General features: G+C 47.3%; 1 protein-coding gene across 1 annotated transcript in view; it reads left to right on the top strand.

Annotated features, from left to right (window-relative positions):
- The window catches only part of LOC138525982 (neurofilament medium polypeptide-like), a 708,053-nt gene that overhangs the window by 596,242 nt on the left and 90,798 nt on the right, over positions 1-21,013 (top strand). Inside the window, exons 8-10 of the mRNA XM_069636274.1 lie at positions 5,386-5,445; positions 6,425-6,484; positions 7,464-7,523. Of these exons, the coding sequence (XP_069492375.1) occupies positions 5,386-5,445; positions 6,425-6,484; positions 7,464-7,523 (180 nt within the window). The remainder of the gene's footprint in view (positions 1-5,385; positions 5,446-6,424; positions 6,485-7,463; positions 7,524-21,013) is intronic.

Genomic DNA, 21,013 nt, shown 5'->3' with positions numbered 1-21,013 from the left:
GACAAGCCTCCGCGTCTTCCCCCTTTATTCTCGACACAGCCCCACCTCCGAATCCTACGACAAGAGGCGGCGCTTATGTTGCGAAAAGGGGCGGTAGAAAGAGTTCCTGTGGCACAGGAAGGACAAGGAGTTTATTCCAGGTTCTTTGTTGTCAAAAAGCCAAACGGCAAATGGAGGCCCATTCTCGACCTGAGGGTACTCAACAAGTGGCTAAAGAGCCTCAAATTCAAAATGCTAAAGCTCCAAGAGGTTATCAGGTCGGTGCAACCCATGGATTATCTATCATCACTAGACCTTCAAGATGCTTATTTTCACATCCCAATACGCCCACGACACAGGAGATATTTAAGATTCGTCGTCGGGAGAAAGCATTTTCAGTTCAAGGTCCTCCCGTTCGGGCTCAAGTCCTCCCCCAGGACGTTCACCAAGTGCTTGGCCCCTATAGCGGCCCATTTAAGGAAGGATGGTCATCATGTCTATCCATATCTAGACGACTGGCTGGTCAGAGGTTCATCCAAGGAACAAACACGAGACAGTCTACGAGCCACAATGTCCATCTTACAGGAACTGGGCTTCGCAATAAACTTCAACAAGTCCTCCGTAGAGCCTTCGAGGACCTTGGTCTTTCTAGGAGCGGAGTTTCATACACACACAAGCCTGGTGAAACCATCCAGCGAAAGAATTCAGAAACTTCTAAACAAGGCGTCGGAATGGAGAGACGGTTCCAAGGTCTCAGTGCGCAAGTGCATGTCCCTGTTAGGGACCATGTCGTCCTGCATTCGTTGATAAACAACTGCCGTCTGTTTATGAGGCCTTGCCAGGAATTTCTAGCGGACTGTTGGGCGCAGAGCAGAGGTCGCTGGTCCGACAGACTGGTCGTCGACGAACAACTAGTTCAAGCACTCGGCTGGTGGAAAGTGTCTACTCATCTAACGAAAGGAATGCCTCTACTGGAACCAGAGTTCCAAAAGACGGTGGTGACGGATGCATCGCTGAGCGGATGGGGAGCTCATCTGGATACGTTACAGGTACAAGGCCAGTGGTCTTTGCAGGAGTCCTCCCTGCATATCAACCTGCTGGAACTGAGAGCAGTGCGATGGGCTCTGAAGTCTTTTCTTCCTCAACTGAAGGACTCGGTGGTGCGGGTCATGACGGACAACACCACTACGATGTTCTACTTGAGGAAACAAGGAGGGACACGTTCCAGGTCCCTATCGACGGAGGCACAGAAAATCTGGCATTGGGCCCTGCAACACAACATGCAAATCTTAGCGTTCCACCTACCAGGAGTGAGAAACGTGGAAGCCGATGCCCTCAGCAGAGAAATGAACGAAGTTCACGAATGGGTGCTGAACGACCAACAACTTCAACAAGTATTCAAGGAATGGGCACACCCTTCCATAGACCTGTTTGCAACGAAGAACAACAAAAAATGCCATCAGTACGCAAGCAGATGGCCTCAGCAGGGCTCACTGGGGGATGCGTTCTCATTCCCATGGACAAACAAATTCCTGTACGCATTCCCTCCATTTCCCCTTGTCCGGAGGACGTTGCAATGGATCCTCAGGTACCCATGTCGGGTAATTCTGGTGGCCCCATACTGGGCCAGACAGGTGTGGTTTTCAGACCTACTACACTTAGCGGCGGCGGAACCAATGAGATTCCAGAAGACCCCCGACCTTCTGTCTCGACAGGAGGGTGTCGTTTGGCATCACGACCCGGACAGCCTCCAGTTGACGGCCTGGCTCCTGACTTCGCCGAATTTGGTCGGCTAACGATTCCGGAGGACTGTCGGCGTATCCTGCAAGCGGCAAGAGCACCTTCCACAAACGCCTCATACGCGTACAAATGGAAAAGTTTCTGTCAATGGTGTGAGGATCAACCAGGTTTGGCCCCGCAGTCAATTAAGCCGGAACAGCTCCTTCCATACTTGCTGTTCTTAGCTCAAAAGGGCCTGTCGGTGTCGTCAATAAAAGTACACCTAGCAGCCATTTCCAGGTTTACTCGTCGACGGCACTCGGCACCATTGTTCAGCGACCGCCTGATTAAGCACTTCCTTAAAGGCCTCTTTCGGAGTTTCCCTCCAGAGAAGAAATTTCCACCGGAGTGGAGCCTCAATCTGGTCTTAACGTCTCTTATGAAGCCTCCTTTTGAGCCAATGTCATCATCGTCTCTAAAGTTTCTGTCGTGGAAATTGGCCTTCCTGGTGGCCATCACTTCAGCCCGACGTATTTCAGAAGTTCAGGCTCTAATGGTAGACCCACCATACTTACGATTTTTCAAGACCAAGGTAGTCCTAGCCACTAACCCACAGTTCATACCAAAGGCTCCTTCGGTGTTCCATAAACACTCCTCTATTGTGTTACCTACGTTTTTTCCGGAGCCATGCTCGGGAGCGGAGCGCATGCTACACACAGATGTAAAAAGGGCTCTCAAGTTTTATCTTCATCGTACGCAACCGTTCAGAGAAACGAGACAGCTGTTCGTGGCCTATGGTTTGGGTGCTAGAGGAAAAGCCATTTCAAAGCAAGGACTATCAAGATGGGTGTCATCTACCATTTCGTACTGCCATTCCAGGGCAGGAAAGCCTCTTCTACGAAGGCCAAGAGCTCATTCAACTAGAGCAGCGGCATCGTCGACGGCACTGTGGGCCGGAGTCCCTCTAGGGGACATCTGCATGGCGGCTACCTGGGCGGCTACACACACCTTTACCCGCCATTACTGCCTGTCGCAGCAACATGCCGAAGACACCCAGATGGGACAGGCGGTGCTTCGACACCTATTCCAATAAGGTAAGCCCCGGCTGCGGGGTTGCATCCTGTGGAATTTATAACTGTATGTGGTTCGTTTTTCCTATGTTAACTATTACTGATGTATACATGATCATAGGGAACGGCCTTTGCGAAAAAAGTATATGGGTTTGCATGCACGCCTCCTCTTGGGGGTGGTACTGCTATGTAATCTATTCAAAGCATGTGAATCCATGAAAGATCCAATGCTGGAGAAGGGAATAGTTTCTTACCTGTAACTCCATTTCTCCAGCATTGGTATCTTTCATGGATTCACATGCGCCCACCTGCCTCCCCTGATCATGCAAACCGGTTCCCCCACTACTTTGGGGGCCGAAATCTGAGGGAGCGCGGGGGCGGGGCCTGTATTTATATCATGACGTCCTGACGGTACGGGCACGCATGATACAAAACGAGGTGGATAGGACGCATAAGCGTCGAAAAAGTTTTCCTACGGGAAAGGGTCTATATAATGTACCGGGGATTCCCAGCCTGACGACGGGGAATATTCAAAGCATGTGAATCCATGAAAGATACCAATGCTGGAGAAATGGAGTCACAGGTAAGAAACTATTCCCTTCTTCTCCCTCCGGGATGCAGTCAGCCGCTGTAGAAGCACACTCCCAAAATGTATGGCTGAATCTAGCAAGGGTGCAAGTAGCATTAATAGATTTTAACGCCATGCTACATGCCGAAAAAACTTTCTTTGCCATAGCATCATATTTTTTATCGTCCCTGTCCTGTGGGACGGTAGGGTAAGCAGTCTTGATGTCAGTAGAAGATGCTGCCTGTACCACCAGACTTTCTGGGGATGGGTGTTTGGACAAAAACTCTGGGTCTGCAGAAGATACCATGTATTTAGTAGACAGTTTTTTATTTACTGCCGGGACGACATCTGGGGTTTCCCAGTTCGTCATGATTTTCCTTTGAAGAGCTTTACGAAAAGGCACTACAGGATCCTCCTGTGGACCTTTATCAAGAATATCCGTGAGGTCATCTTGTTGGAAAGCCTGTGAAGGTGTTGACCACCCCATAAATTCTGTGATCCTGGCCATTAAGGCTCTATAGGGGGTTTCAGCATGCTCCCGCGGGTCTGGCCTAGCGAACTCCACCTCAGGGGAAGTGTCTAACCTACTTGCCTCATGTAAGAAATCATGGAGTTCCTTTAACCTGCGTTCCTCTGAGGATAACTCCTCTTGAACTGGGGTTGCAGATCCCTGCAACTCAAATGTCTCTTCTTGGTCAGATAGTTCTCCCTCTTCCATAATTGAGGACATAGTTCTCAATTGGTCTGAACTCACAAAGGGTGTGAAACCCATCTCGAAGGCAGAGGGTGCCAAACTTGTTGTAATCGGCCTCGAAAACGTTGATGTCGTCGACGCCAACGTCGAAGGCTTCGAACGTAGCATCGAAAACAAAGGCGGAGGCCTCGAGGTCCTCGATAGAATTGGGATTCTGCTCGAGAATATCGACAATCTCGACGCCATCGTCATCGAAGACCTGGGGATAGCCACTGGGTGCGCCGCAACCGTGACTTTCCTCGGCGTCGACGGAACCTTCGTCGACGGCATCGACGGAACCTTCGAAGAAGGGTTCGAGGTCATAGCTTTACTCGAGGGTTCGTGACGCGCTCGAGAAGCTTCCTTCGCCGGGTACTGCGACTCGCGGCGTTTTAGACCTTCAGGTCTTTCGACCAGAGCATCACTCTCGGCAGTCTTCGAGTGGGTCGAGGCCGCTTTCTCGAAGACGCTCATCATATTTTTGCAGAATTCCTCCCATTCAGCCCGGGAACTATGTTTCGTGGGGCAAGGGATTGTCTTAGGAGAAACAGAGGAAGAGGAGGACGAAGAAGGGGATCTTCGACGTCTCCTCTTCGAGTGCTTCAATCTCGAGGAGTGATGGGACCCGCTTCGAGACCTGGAGCGCGAATGGTGACGAGGAGACGAATGTCTCGACTTCATCGAGGAAGAAGAAGCTTCTGAAGTCTTACCTTTTTCCAGCTTCCCCCTACGCTCCTTCAGGGCCTTAGCTGTCATGGACATACAGTCCTCGCACTCCGAACAATGGTGTTCAGCTCCCAAACACCACAGACAAACTCTGTGAGGGTCAGTCAGCGACATCTTTTTCCCACAGTCTCGGCATTTTTTAAAGCCGGACCGAGGGGTCGTTGGTTCCGACGAGGAAGCCATCGAGTATGGATCAAATATCTCGAGGAAATTGGATTAATTCTCTACGAAAACTGAGCAACGATATTCCGAGGCACTGAGTAAGCGCGGAAAAACGGAACTGAGCAACGGACGCTGCGCGTGGCCTTTATAGGCAGGATGACGTCGACGTCGATACGGCGGCTGTCGAGGGACATCGACTCGGCGGACGTCGACGCGCAGCGCCCTCTAGAGAAAATTTTTTCCGAGGCCAGCAAAGCTGGAAAGAGATATCTAAGATAAGGAATACGTCGGAGGACACAATCCCTTCGAAAGAACATTACTGAAGGTAAGTAATTTGTTCTTCCCTTCTGTTTGCCTGCAAAAGCAGATGAATGTGCCACTCTGTCTTCTTATTTTTCATGACTACTTTGTTGACGTCTATTTTCTAGACTCAACCGGAAGAACAAGCTGTAGTAGAAAAAACAGAAGAGAAAGCACCAGAAAAACTGGTAAATACATCTTAGTTTTATTTTTATTTACTAAAGTTGACGAGTTTAATCCAATTTTCACATACTACTCCTTTTGACAATATTTGGAGACTTATTTTCCCAATTTGTATGTATCACATGTACTAAGAGTGCTCTAGTATTTGGTGTTTTATAGATTGACATACTTTCTGGAAGTTCTCACCTCACAGAATGGGAAACCCCTTGAACTTAGAAAAATAGCTTTCTACAACTCAAACCACTTTCTGAAATTCTTTCTACAGATTCCTTATCTACTCAAATCCTCATGTACATGTTAAATTAACTGAATAATTCCATACCTGCCTCCTTTGGGTATCTAACAGCTTTGGAAGTCTTTCAGAAGATGATGAATCTTGGGAAGAATGTGTCCACTAGAAGAACAAATGTTCTTTCTGGTGGACGCTTTATTCCTCCCACAGATTCCTCAATGCCCTCTAACCTGCCGCTATATAGAACTTTCTTGCCAAAGGAATAATTTGAGAAAAAGTGTACGTGACCAAAATGAAATGTGCCTCTGTTTTGCCGTCCCTTTGCATTGGCTGTGTGGGAAAAGGCATAGATGAGGAAGATGATTCCTGTACATGCATTGCGATGACGTTGTCACAACATGAGTCGGATAACGTTGTCACAGCATGAGTTGACAAGGCGAAAAAGTCAAGGACAGAGCCGAACTGCGCCACCTAGTGGCTGATAAAGGTGTTCATGTGCCAACTGCAATGAATGGTTATTTCGGAAAATGGGGGATCAGTGGGAGAAATACAGGGCCTGATTCATTGAACATTTTCCTATGGGATTGCGTTATTATAAAACACTTCCATGAATCAGGCCCAGTGTCCACCAGAAAGAACATTACTGAAGGTAAGTAATTTGTTCTTCCCTTCGGTTTGCCTGCAAAGGCAGATGAATGTGTCACTCTGTCTTCTTATTTTTCATGACTACTTTGTTGATCTCTATTTTCTAGACTCAACCGGAAGAACAAGCTGTAGTAGAAAAAACAGAAGAGAAAGCACCAGAAAAACCGGTAAATACATCTTAGTTTTATTTTTATTCACTGAAGTTGGCGAGTTGAATCCGATTTTCACATACTACTCCTTTTGACAATATTTGGAGACTTATTTTACTAGTTTGTATGTATCACATGTACTAAGAGTGCTCTAGTATTTGGTGTTTTATAGATTCACATACTTTCTGGAAATTCTCTCCTCACAGAATGGGAAACCCCTTGAACTTAGAAAAATAGCTTTCTACAACTCAAACCACTTTCTGAAATTCTTTCTACAGATTCCTTATCTACTCAAATCCTCATGTACATGTTAAATTAACTGAATAATTCCATACCTGCCTCCTTTGGGTATCTAACAGCTTTGGAAGTCTTTCAGAAGATGATGAATCTTGGGAAGAATGTGTCCACTAGAAGAACAAATGTTCTTTCTGGTGGACGCTTTATTCCTCCCACAGATTCCTCAATGCCCTCTAACCTGCCGCTATATAGAACTTTCTTGCCAAAGGAATAATTTGAGAAAAAGTGTACGTGACCAAAATGAAATGTGCCTCTGTTTTGCCGTCCCTTTGCATTGGCTGTGTGGGAAAAGGCATAGATGAGGAAGATGATTCCTGTACATGCATTGCAACGACGTTGACACAACATGAGTCGGATAACGTTGTCACAACATGAGTTGAAAAGGCAAACAAGTCAAGGACAGAGCCGAACTGCGCCACCTAGTGGTTGATGAAGGTATTCATGTGCCAACTTCCTTGAATGGTTATTTCAGAAGATGGGGGATCAGTGGGAGAAATACAGGGCCTGATTCATTGAACGTTTTCCTATGGGATTGCGCTATTATAAAACACTTCCATGAATCAGGCCCAGTGTCCACCAGAAAGAACATTACTGAAGGTAAGTAATTTGTTCTTCCCTTCTGTTTGCCTGCAAAGGCAGATGAATGTGCCACTCTGTCTTCTTATTTTTCATGACTACTTTATTGATCTCTGTTTTCTAGACTCAACCAGAAGAACAAGCTATAGTAGAAAAAACAGAAGAGAAAGCACCAGAAAAACCGGTAAATACATCTTAGTTTTATTTTTATTTACTGAAGTTGGCGAGTTGAATCCAATTTTCACATACTACTCCTTTTGACAATATTTGGAGACTTATTTTACTAGTTTGCCTGTATCACATCTACTAAAAGTGCTCTAGTATTTGGTGTTTTATAGATTCACATACTTTCTGGAAATGTTCACCTCACAGAATGGGAAATTCCCTGAACTTAGAAACATAGCTTTCTTCAACTCCAACCACTTTCTGAAATTCTTTCTACAGATTCCTTATCTACTCAAATCCAAATGCAGTCAGCTCCTGTACGTTTTCTCAAAGCCACCAGGTGGCACTGTGCGAGTCCGAGCTCACTCTCATCATGACTGCTTGGCGCTATCTTATGGCGTAACTGATGTTATGCCACAGACGTAATTTCCCTGAGTTCCTTTTTCATGTGGTAATACGCAGAAACGTTTTTCTCTGTGAACGCGACACCTCAAATTATTTATTTGTCATTTCAAGGAAATCAAGTTTTAGGGGTTGCTTTAAATGGGATTGCTCGATGTCTATGATGGACCTACACAACTCTTTCAATTTCTTTTTAGGAAAAGAACATGACACAGAGAAGTGCAGGCCTTCTCAGGCTGTGCATCCTAAGTTGGTGTGTCTGCGGATGGTGCAGCTTTTGCTTAACTCAAAGTCTCCACACCCCAAAAGTCTGCTCTAGAGACTCCTCCTAACACTAAGTCTAGCCTGGAAAAACTCTTGTGAGGAAGATAGAGATATGAGGAACAAGATGAAAATGTACATTCGAAGGGATTGTGTCCTCCGACGTATTCCTCATCTTAGATATATCCTTCCAGCTCTGCTGGCCTCGGAAAAATTTTTCTCCAGAGGGCGCTGCGCGTCGACGTCCCTCGAGTCGATGACCCTCGACAGCCGCCGTATCGACGCTCGACGTCATCTTGCCTATAAAGGCCGCGCGCAGCGTCCATTGCTCAGTTCCGTTTTTCCGCGCTACTCGGTGCCTCGGAATACCGTTGCTCAGTTCTTAGTACTATTTACCTCGAGTTATTCGATACCATACTCGATGGCTTCCTCGTCGGAACCGACAACTCCTCGATCCGGCTTCAAAAAATGTCGAGATTGTGGGAAAAAGATGTCGTTAACCGATCCTCACAGAAATTGTCTGTGGTGCTTGGGAGCCGAACACCATTGTTCGGAGTGCGAGGACTGTATGTCCATGACAGCTAAGGCCCTGAAGGAGCGTAGGGGGAAGCTGGAGAAAGGTAAGACTTTTAAAGCTTCTTCTTCTTCGACGAAGTCGAGACATTCGTCTCCTCGTCACCATTCACGCTCCAGGTCTCGGAGTGGGTCTCATCACTCCTCGAGATCGAAACACTCGAAGAGGAGACGTCGAAGATCCCCTTCTCCGTCTTCCTCTTCCTCTGTTTCGCCAAAAAGAATCCCTTGCCCCACGAAACATAGTTCCCGGGCTGAATGGGAGGAATTCAGAAAAAATATGATGAGCGTCTTCGAGAAAGCGGCCTCGACCCCCTCGAAGACTGCCGAGAGCGATGCTCTGGTCGAAAGACCCAAAGGTCAAAAACGCCGCGAGTCGCAGTACCCGGCGAAAGAAACCTCTCGAGCGCGTCTCGAACCCTCGAGTAGGACCATGACCTCCAAACCTTCCTCGAAGGTTCCGTCGACGCCGTCGACGAAGGTTCCATTGACGTCGAGGTCTTCGACGCCGTTGTCGAGGGGACCTTCGACACACAGGTCTGTCGACTCGACGCCGGCCTCGACACCGGCGTCGACGCCGAGAAAAGTCACGGTGACCACACATCCAGTGACGATCCCCAGGCCCTCGACGTCGATGGCGTCGATATTGTCGAGTAAAATTCCAATTCTGTCGAGGTCCTCGAGGCCTCCACCTCTGTTTTCGACGCCACGCTCGAAGCCTTCGACGTCGGCGTCGACGACATCGACGTTTTCGAGGCCAATAATGACAAGTTCAGCACCCTCTGCCTTGGAAATGGGATTTACTCCCTTTATTAGTTCAGAACAATTGAGAACTATATCCTCAATTTTAGAAGAGGGTGATTTGTCCGAACAAGACACATTTGAGTTACAGGGACCTGTAACCCCAGTTAGAGAGGAATTTTCCTCTGAAGAGCGCAGATTAAAGGATCTTCATGATTCTTTACATGAGGCAAGTGGTTTAGACACTTCCCCTGAGGTGGATTTTGCTAAGCCAGACCCGGGGGAGCATGCTGAAACCCCCTACAGAGCCTTAATGGCCAGGATTACAGAGTTCATGGGGTGGTCTACACCTTCACAATCTTTCCAGCAAGATGACCTCACGGATATTCTTGACAAAGGCCCACAAGAGGATCCAGTGGTGCCCTTTCATAAAGCTCTTCAGAGAAAGATCATGACAAACTGGGAAACCCCAGATGTAATACCAGCAGTAAATAAGAAACTGTCTGCAAAGTACAGGGTATCTTCCACTGACCCAGAGTTCTTGTCTAAACATCCATCCCCAGAAAGTCTGGTGGTACAAGCAGCATCCTCTACCGACGTCAAGACGGCTTATCCTACTGTCCCACAGGACAGGGACGATAAAAAATATGATGCTATGGCTAAGAAAGTCTTTTCAGCATGTAGCATGGCGTTAAAGTCTGTTAATGCTACTTGCACCCTTGCTAGGTTCAGCCATACACTTTGGGAGTGTGCTTCTACAGCGGCTGACTGCATCCCGGAGGGAGAAGAAAGGGATGCGTTCCTGAATATTATACAGGACGGTAAAGACGCTATGTGCGAATCCCTCCCGACGGGCATTGATTCGGCTGACAGTATCAGCAGAGCAATGGCGGCAAGTACATCAACCAGGCGGTTCGCTTGGTTGAGAAAGTCGGGTTTTGCCCCAGATGTGCAAGCCAGGCTCTTGAACATGCCATTTGATGGCTCTTCTTTGTTCGGGAAAAAGGCGGATGACAGTTTAGAGAAACTGCAAACTTCAAAAGCAGCAGCAAAATCCCTAGGAGCTGCAATCCGTCAGACTCCTTTTCGTCCCACAGGAACCTCTGCGAGGGGCAAGTCCTTTCGCTTCTACTCCTCATTCGGAAGAGGTAGAGGACGACCGGCTCAAAGGGGTCAAAGAAGGACTACCCGAGGTGGACGGGGTAGATATTCTAAAGCCGCAGCAACAGCAGGTGCCTCTTTACCTTCGGCATCTGCATCAGCCGCCCCAAAACCACTCTGAGGACTTCCCTCACAGGACACCTGTAGGAGGCAGGTTGACTCAACATCTGGCGGAATGGCAGGCTATCACGTCAGATGCTTGGGCATTGGAAACAGTTGCCCAAGGTTACTGCCTACCTTTCCTACGTATTCCTCAGAGTCATCCACCGGGGATCAGCTCTCAGAAAGCTCCAGATCCGCTCCTCTTGCAGGAAATTATAGACCTGCTAGAGAAAGGTGCCATAGAACCGGTACCTGTAGCGGAGAGGAACAAGGGCTGGTACTCCCCTTACTTTCTCATTCCAAAGAAAGACGGAGGACTGAGACCCATCTTGGACTTGCGAGAATTGAACAAATTCCTCAGGAAAGACAAATTCAAGATGGTCACTCTTTCTCAGATCCTCCAGGCCCTTCAGTTTCAGGATTGGTTGGTATCTCTGGACCTTCAGGACGCTTATTTCCATGTGCCTATCCATCTCAAACACAGGAAATACCTGAGGTTCGCAATTGGCAACTCTCACTATCAATTTCGAGTACTGCCTTTTGGGCTGACCTCCGCCCCGAGGGTCTTCACCAAGTTAATGTCGGTAGTGGCTGCAAGTCTAAGGAGGGAAGGGATTCACGTCTACCCCTACCTGGACGATTGGCTGATCAGAGCTGTTTCTCCGGAGCAAGCTCAGATCCAGCTAAATCACGTGTGCTACTCCCTTCACAAGCTGGGCTTCTCCCTCAATTTAAAGAAGTCTCAAATGATACCATCGCAGAGACTCCAGTTCATAGGAGCGATCCTGGATACTTCCCTGGGAAAAGCCTCGCCACCAGAGGTGAGGGCTCAAGATATTCTACAGATGGTTACCAAGTTCCAACATGCCCAACGTCTCCCAGCTTTCGACTTTTTGAGGTTGCTAGGCCTCATGGCATCCTGCATTTTCCTTGTGCCAGAGGCTCGCCTGAGAATGAGATCCCTCCAGTGGGCACTGAGGACTCAGTGGTCACAATTCTCAGGGAGAATGACAAATCTTCTTCAGGTTCCCGGCAGGGTGGCTCGAGACCTTCAGTGGTGGGCCTGTCAGGAGAACATTCTGAAAGGAGAACAGTTTTGGCAACCCTGGCCGGAGATAACAGTAGTCACGGATGCCTCACTCACGGGGTGGGGAGCCCACGCCAACGACTTGACCATCAGCGGTCGTTGGTCTCCATCGGAGTCCAGACTACACATCAACCTGTTAGAGCTGAGAGCCATCAAACTTGCGTTGAAGGCTTTCCTGCCAGTTGTACAAGGGAAGAACGTCCTGATAATGACGGACAACACGGTGGCCATGCATTACCTCAACAAAAGAGGAGGCGTAGGATCACTACCCCTGTGCAGAGAGGCGATGCAGCTCTGGTTTTGGGCAATCCAAGAAGGAATCTCTCTATCGGCAGTTCACCTAGCCGGAGAGAAGAACTTGACAGCGGACGCTCTGAGCAGGCAGAACATAGTCTCCCACGAGTGGGAGCTAGCTCAGGAAGTCCTTCAAGAGATCTTCACCCTTTGGGGAACCCCTCAGGTAGATCTGTTCGCCACCAGCCTAAACAGGAAATGCGACCTGTTCTGCTCAAGGGAATTTCCTCCGAGAGGAGCTCTGGGAGACGCGTTCATAGTGGACTGGGAGTTTCCGCTTCTGTACGCGTTCCCACCGGTCCCTGTCATTCCTCAAATGATCAGGAGGTTGAGAAGATTCCGGCGAACCATGATCCTAATTGCCCCGGATTGGGCCAGGAGAACGTGGTACCCGGACCTTCTAGACTTGTCCATCTGCCCTCCAATTCGACTTCCTCTCAGAGAGAACCTACTCTCACAGAAGGGAGGTCAGGTTCTCCATCCAGACATCAAAACCCTCAACCTTCACGCTTGGCTTCTGAACGGATGAGGTACAAGGATTGGGACCTCCCTGATGATGTTATGGAGGTGTTGCTTTCGGCAAGGAGGCCAGCAACAAAGTCTTTATACCGCTGCCGTTGGAACAGATTTTGCAGCTGGTGTAGAGAACAGAATATCGACCCATTTTCATGTGGTACACCAATGGTTTTGTCCTTCCTACTATATTTAGCAAATTCAGGCCTTCAAGTTGGCACCATTAAGGGCTATCTCGCAGCGCTATCTATCTTTAAGCGTACTGCGGAGGAACCATCCTATTTCAAATTACCCTTGGTAATACAGTTTCTAAAGGGGTTAACCAATGTTTATCCCCCAAGACCATTCCAAGTTCCCCTATGGGATTTAAACTTGGTATTAACTTTCCTGATGGGTACACCTTTCGAACCTCTCCATTCTTGTTCGTTAAGATTCCTTACCCTTAAGACTGTTTTATTAATAGCACTTACATCTGCTAGAAGGGTGAGCGAATTACAAGCTCTTTCTTGTAAACCCCCTCATACAATCTTTCACAAAGACAAAGTTGTCCTGCAAGTGAAGCCTAATTTCCTCCCAAAGGTAGTCTCTGAATTCCATATCTCTCAGAAGATTACCCTACCATCTTTCTATCCTCCTCCCCACCCGGGGAAAGAGGAAGAGAGGTTACACAGACTAGACCCTAGGAGGGTTTTAAGTTTTTATATTAGTAGACTAGCCAGGATAAGACAGGCAGACCAGCTATTTGTAGGCTACACAGGTCACAAGCTGGGGTTACCAATAACTAAGCAGACCATTTCCAGATGGATCATTCTAGCCATTCTGGAATGTTATAAACTGGCAGGGAAAGAGCCCCCTCAAAACCTTAGGGCTCATTCGACCAGAGGTATTGCAGCTTCATCGGCCCTCAAAAGAGGCGTGCCGATTAAAGACATATGTGCGGCCGCTACATGGTCGTCTGTCCATACCTTTACACGTTTTTACAATCTGGATTCCTCCTCTAGTCAAGAGACTAGGTTTGGAAGGGCTGTACTACATTCTATTCATCAATAGAAGACAGCGTGAAGTCAGTACTCCCTCCTCCAAATATAGAATACTGCTATGGGAGCCTATCTAAGATGAGGAATACGTCGGAGGACACAATCCCTTCGAAGAACAAGTTACTTCTTACCTTGTAACGTTCTTTCGACGGGATGTTCCTCCGACGTATTCCTCATCGACCCTCCCATCCATCCCCGCAGTTCTACTACCCTTGTTGTTGCAGCTTACGCTCCTTCAGGGTGATTAGTCTAGTCCAGACAGTAATACTGTGGGCTACAAAACGGAACTGAGCAACGGACGCTGCGCGCGGCCTTTATAGGCAAGATGATGTTGAGCGTCGATACGGCGGCTGTCGAGGGTCATCGACTCGAGGGACGTCGACGCGCAGCGCCCTCTGGAGAAAATTTTTTCCGAGGCCAGCAGAGCTGGAAGGATATATCTAAGATGAGGAATACGTCGGAGGAACATCCCGTCGAAAGAATGTTACAAGGTAAGAAGTAACTTGTTCTTCCCACTGAAACAGAGTTTTAAGAAGCACAAGCATTCAGGTCACCACACACATACCAATGAGATGCACAGCAGGAACATCAGAAGACTGCCTTTCGCACTTCAGCTTCTACTCTAGAGAAGTGGGAGACCTTCAGAAAAGCGTTGATGAAGTTTTTTTTATCAGGTTCCTCTGACATCCACTGTCCATACTATACCTATTAGGACATTTCAGGTGTACAGAAATCGCACCCCGCATGCCTAGGTGCTCAGTGTTAGGCAGAATCACATGCAGTACCCTTTGGGAGCACTACATGCAGTTAAGACTACAAATGTAAGCACAATTTCGCCTTTGGCACAAGCCTGTACTACACAGTAAAGTGTTAGCCATGGCTGAGTGGCCAGACTTATCTCAAGAGTTTAAGTGAGCAGTAGAACAAGTTACACAAAGGACCAACCAATACAGTGATTCAAACAAACACTTACTCAAGGTTTCTTGGTAAAGAATATCCATTTCTTGGCGACTATAAAGACTCTGAGCGGCGTGTCCGCTCCTTTCCGCCAAAGCTTGGAAACACGGTTCTGTCACGACTCCTCTATGCGGATGACATGATTTTGTTCGACCAGACGCCAATTGGCTTGCAACGGCAGCTCGATAACCTTGCAGCCTATATGTCAGCCAACAATCTACTAATAAACCAGGCCAAAACCAAAATCATGATTTTTTCAAAAGACATTCGTCCTCACAAAAAACCTACATCGTGGACAGTAAACAACATCAGAATTGAGGTGGTTTCCCACTTCAAATACCTGGGGGTGGTATTCGATGGTTCAAGCAAGGAACAGAAAATGCAAGCTCATCTCTGGACAAAAACAAAGCTTTTGACTTCTCAGCTCAAAGCGATCGACAGGAAATTTGGCAAATACTCACTCTCCCCGGCCATTGCCTTCAATAAAGGGAAAATAGTGCCAGCGTTAACATACGGCATGGACGCAATGTTCACGATTCCACACCAACTATGGCGAAGGCTAGAGGGCCACATCTGGAAATCACTTTTGGGTTTACCAAACGCAATTCCCATCGAAGCAGTCAGAAGAGAGCTGGGGCTGCTCTCGTTAAGCGCGACTGTCAAAGTGGCCTCGCTTGCCCTGTTTAGAAAGACCTTAATAAAAGATGGCCTTCAAATCTGCAACTTCATCTGCCAAGAGCTGTCCTCCACGTCCTCCAAAGCCGTTCTGCGTTGGGTGCGTCGGCAAGAACACACACTGGAGGAAGTGTTATGTTCCAAACTTGACCTAATTTCGAACCCCCAAAGGGTAAGCGACAAACTAAAGACTCAAGACTGGATCTCTACCATAGAAAAAGCGGCAGCAGCGAAATGCTTAAGACATCTCCCGCCAACATTTAACAAATTGAAGTCGCCCCTAAGTTACTGTGTTAAATTCCCAGACAAAAAACTTCGAGGGATATTTTTACGAGCACGTCTCAACCTGCTCCACACAAGAGAAATCCTGGGGATTAGATCTTTAACTGCCATAACTACCTGCAGGCTATGCCACGATCCTGACTCCACGGAGTCAATACGCCATCTTTTGTTGAACTGTCCCTCGCTGAACCGAGAACGCCTGGCCTATCTCCCTCCACTATGGCACGACTCAACCCTGATCGAAGAAAACACATGGTGGTGCCGTTTGATTTCGGGTGAAAAACCCCGCTGGGCAACGGCCACGGCAAAAATAATTCAGGAGGCTTTTCTCAAAATTGCGAACCAAAGCTCGTATTCCCTACAGGAGGTGCATAGTGGATACCAACACGACCACACAGATGCACGACACGAAGTTTCAACTGGCGAATCAGGCGTTGGCTGAATATCCCCCTTTATTCTGTAAAAAAAATGTCCACCTTGACTTGACCGCAACTTTCCAACGCCTCGTCTGATCGCCGCTTTTTGCCCCTGTGTGGGTCCTCGAATTTTTATTGAAATTATGAACTGATACCTCTTGTAAAAATCATGCTTTTCTAGTTGATTATGTACAAGTAATAAAAAAAAAAAAAAAAAAAAAAAAAAGAATATCCATGTATTTACTCAGTCAGTTAGTAAACATTACACTAGCGCAAGCAGCTCAATATTACACACTAATAAACCACAAAAATACAACTGGTAAGTAGATGAACAAGTTTAGCTCCCCTGAAGTGGTAGCCAAATGGCACTTCAAATACTTATTAAAGGGGTAAAAAGATAAGGTTATAAGAATAAACAGCCCAAATACATTCATAGGCAGGGCAAAGGGTTTCAGTTAACTACAACCAGCAATTCTTCTCATAGGCCTAGGCCAAAGTCAATGGTTCAGAGTCTTTGTATAGGATAGCACAGTTCTGGTAGATAACGGTTAAGTCTTTGCCACAGAGTTTAGAAGTATTTGGCTAGGAGAAAAGTTTGACAAATGTTCAGGGAAGGACAAGCCTTCAAGTTGAGGAAAATTCCAAGAACTTTCACGATGGCCGAAAAGATTTCCGGACCGCGTTTGCACAGTACCTTGGTAATGAAGAAGAGCTGTAGCTGAGGCAGTTGTTCCTGGCAGTTCGAGCAGATCTCGCTGTTCCTGAGCTTCAGTCGTGGGGAGAAGAAGGAGGACGGCGGGAGGTTCCTGCACCGCCCAGGGATGAGCCAAAAGTTTAGCAAGACGTTGGTTTAAGGTGTGAGTGCCCTAAAGTCCACAAGGCAGTTTCCTTCCCTCTGGCTATCCGGTTTTCAACAGCACTCTGATGAAAATTCGACCAGATGGGGACGGTGTCCAGGTGGCTTGCGAGTTGGTTGTTCCCACCAAATTCAAGGGAAGAAGTTAACCTTTTAGGGCTTCTCTGTCGATGGAGTTTCAGGCAATTTGGACCTGCAGCAGGACTTCACCGGTCGTCCAGGAGTTGCAGCAGTCCTCTCCCTTCAGCTCGTCTACGGTTCTTTCCTTCCAGTGTTCGACTCTGCTTCCCAAGTCCCAGAGACCTGCTTTTAAACAGTTTTCCTCCATTCATTCCAGCCTGGCTGTCACTCACAAAGCAAGGTGGCTGTCCTTGTCGGACAGTCAGCTGGCCAATCACACCAGAGTGCATTCAGGTCTCCTAGGAGACTAAGCACAGGGAGTTTCGGGCACCTCCCTCACACCCTGTCCTCCCCAGACACTAGGCGGCAGAGGTGGTCTTCAGCACTGAAGGCCAACGAACAAAGGGACCAAACCTGGTTTGGCGCACAGGGACAAACACAAGAAGGACATTTCCTAAAAGAAAGGGCTAAAACGATGTCCAGAGTCTGTTTTTACAGACAGGTCTCGGGCGCTATATTGAAAAACATGGCTGACCCGATTTTTAGCTACTGTTGTTAGCGGTCTGGAAAAATCATGGTAGTTGATCTAAACCACTGCCAGTAGCCATTTAAAGTAGGAAAAGGTAACATTTGACTGTTACATGAGTGTTTTGACGCAGGGGAAGCTAAGCAACCCCTCCAGCACTCTATAGTAAGATAGTGTGTGCTGGGTCAGTAAATTTAAAGAGACTAGTAAAGTCAATTTAACTTTACAGGCTCTGGGAGACAGTAGTCAGTCCCAGAGAAGGTATTTAAACCTTGGGAAGTCTGAAAGACATCCCTGTGCCACTGCACTGAAGGTGCTGTGTGACACACTGAAAAAGATGATGCCTATGGAGTTGTTTTAAAACTCCATAACCAAAGAACACAAACGTAAAACACGTATCAAAATACATGAAGAGTGGGAAAAAAGGTTCACACACTTCACAGGTAGAAAAATCAAATCCTAGAAATCCAGCAAAGTTGCTGGGGGTCTCAAAAGGTAAGGGAAATTAGCACATTTTGAGAATTCTCCCTAACACTCGTCCCCCCAGACTAAGGGACAGGAGGATTTAATCCACTCCTGGATGAATCTCATTACTCCAGTTGGTCAAACATTCTGGAGAGACCATCAGCATTTTGGTGGTGACACCCAGACCTGTGTTCAATGGTGAAATCAAACCGATGCAGGCTGATTGACCATCTTAGTTGTTTAGGGTTTTCACTTTGATTTGCATCAACCATCTCAAGGGGTGGTGGTCAGACCGAATCACAAAAGTAGATCCATACAAGTATGGTCTAAAGTTTTTCAGTGACCACACAATGGCAAAGCATTCACGCTCAATGGTTGCCCACCTTGTTTCTGGTTCCTTCAACTTCCTGCTGATGAAGCAAATGGGGTGCTCCCTACCTTTCTCATCCAGTTGACTAAGGACTACACTTATACCTGTATTTGAAGCATCTGTCTGCACAATGATGGTTTGGGTATAGTCAGGAGCTCTTAAGACTGGAGCTTGACAAAGGGCTTTCTTTAGGCCTTCAAGTGCTTGAGTGCACTCCTCATTCCACCTGACCTTTTTAGGGAATTTGGGAGAGGAGACTACATTCAAGGGAGAAGCTATGGTCCCATAGTTCTCTATGAAGTTCCTATAGTAACCAGTGAGGCCTAGGAAGGCTCTAACTTGGGTTTGAGTAGTAGGGATGGCCCAGTTTTGTACAGCTTGTACTTTGCTAGGTAATGGCCTGATTTCACATCCTCCTACCTCATGTCCAAGGTAGACCACTTTACTCTGACCACTTTGACATTTACTAGCCTTTATGGTCAGATGAGCCTGCTCAAGAGCCTGCAAAATATATCCTAAGTGGTCAACATGTTCTTTCCAAGTAGGGCTGAACACTGCAATGTCATCCAAGTATGCCATGCAGAAGTCCTCCATCCCATTCAGAACTTGATTAACCATCCTTTGAAATGTAGTAGGTGCATTCTTTAGTCCAAAAGGCATTACCTTAAACCGATAGAGGCCTGATGGGGTTGAGGATACAGTTTTCTCCTTGGCATGGTCTGTCAGTGCTATTTGCCAATAGCCTAAAGTGAGATCAAATGTACTGAGGTACTTGGCTGAACCAAGCTTATCCACCAGTGCTTCCGTCCTTGGTAAAGGGTGGGCATCAGTCTTGGTGACTGCATTAAGAGCTCTATAGTCCACACAGAATCTCAACTCCTTGGATCCTGCCTTTGGTACTAGAACAACTGGACTAGGCCATAGGCTGGTAGAGGACTCTATTACCCCACAATCAAGCATCTTGTTGACCTCCTCTTTTATGTGGGATCTTACATGGTCTGACATCCTGTAACCTCTGCTTTTAACAGGTAAACAGTCACACCAGTTTGAATATCATGCTGGCCCCAAGGGGTCAAGCCTGGTGATAGTGAAAACAGGGAGGCAAACTGATTTAACAGAAACTTGCACTCCTCCTGTTGTTCAGGTGTCAGATTAGAAGAGAGATTAACTCCTTCTATTTTCTCATCTTAGAGCTGGCCTCTGCGTAGGCCAGGTAGAGGTTCACTCTCCTCCTCCTCTTGAGCTGAAGCTAGAAGCAAAGCTCCTACTTATGGTCTTGAGACATAAGATTTTAGACGGTTGGTGTGAAAGACTCTGGGAGCCTCCTTAGGATTGCCTAAATCCACCAGATAATTGACCTCTCAAAGTTTACCCACAACCTTGAAGGGTCCTATCCACTTGTCCTGTAAGGTCCTCTGCCTTGTAGGTATCATAACTAGAACTAGCTGGTCTTGAGAACACTCAACCATGTTGGCCTTCTGGTCATGCTTCACCAGAGCCTGACCTGCTTTCAAGTTATCTGATGCTTCTGCCATCATGTGTGACATTCTCCTCCGGAGACTTATCATATAGTCAGTGACTCTCACCGGCTTCGGGGAGGAGCACTCTACAACCCCTCCTTAATTAGGGCCAAGAGGCCTCTAACTGGATGGCCATAAAGTAGTTCAAAGGGACTAAATCCAACTCCCTCCTGAGGGACTTCTCTATAAGCAAATAGAAGGCATAGCAGTAGAAGGTCCCACTTTCTTCTAAGGGGTTCATCTAAAGAACCTATCATGATCTTCATTGTGTGATTAAACCTCTCTACCAATCCATCGGTCTGAGGATGGTAGGCCGTTGAGAACTTGTAAGTTACTCCACAGTTTTTCCACATGGCCTGCATGGAGTGGGACATAAAATTGGATCCCCTGTCAGAGATAACTTCCATAGGAAAACCTACACTGGTAAAAATACCAAGTGGCGGAGTCCGGTGCAGAGTACAGTCTGCCTCCAGTCTCAGCTTTGTTACCTGTTGAAAGAGGAACTGCACGACGTGTTCAGTCCCATCTCTATTTTTATCAATTTGTTCTTTAAAAGCCTATTGAGCGCGTGGAGCGTGGCGTGGAGTCCGGTGCAGAGTCTAGTCTGCCTCCAGTCTCTGCTTTGTTACCTGGTGAAAGAGGAGCTGCACGACGTGTTCAGTCCCATCTCTATTTTCATCAATTTGTTCTTTAAAAACCTATTGAGCGTGTGGAGCGTGGCGCGGAGACCGGTGCAGAGTCCAGTCTGCCTCCAGTCTCTGCTTTGTTACCTGGTGAAAGAGGAGCTGCACGACATGTTCAGTCTCATCTCTATTTTCATCAATTTGTTCTTTAAAAACCTATTGGGCGCACAGAGTCCGGTGCAGAGTCCAGTCTGCTTCTAGTCCGCCTCAGCTGCAGAGGCGCAGTGATCCTAAGGTGCAACTGGTAACTGGTAAGAGCAATGTTGATTGATACCAGGCCTCAAACTCGCCTCAAGACATGACATGCTCGTGGCCGTGGGGAATTGTCTATTGTTATTGAGCCTACGGCATCAGCTGTGTCAGCTGTGTCCGCTGTGTCAGCCCTGTCTGCCCTATTCAATTCTCTGGGTACGGGTGCAGTAAACACTTCCCTTTCCCTACTGCCCCTTCCCTTTTCCGTTCCCCTAG

The sequence above is a fragment of the Ambystoma mexicanum genome, chromosome 7p, assembly GCF_040938575.1.
Source record: "Ambystoma mexicanum isolate Mex_15411 chromosome 7p, UKY_AmexF1_1, whole genome shotgun sequence".
Taxonomy (NCBI): Eukaryota; Metazoa; Chordata; class Amphibia; order Caudata; family Ambystomatidae; genus Ambystoma; species Ambystoma mexicanum.
This window is presented reverse-complemented; position numbering and strand designations above follow the sequence as displayed.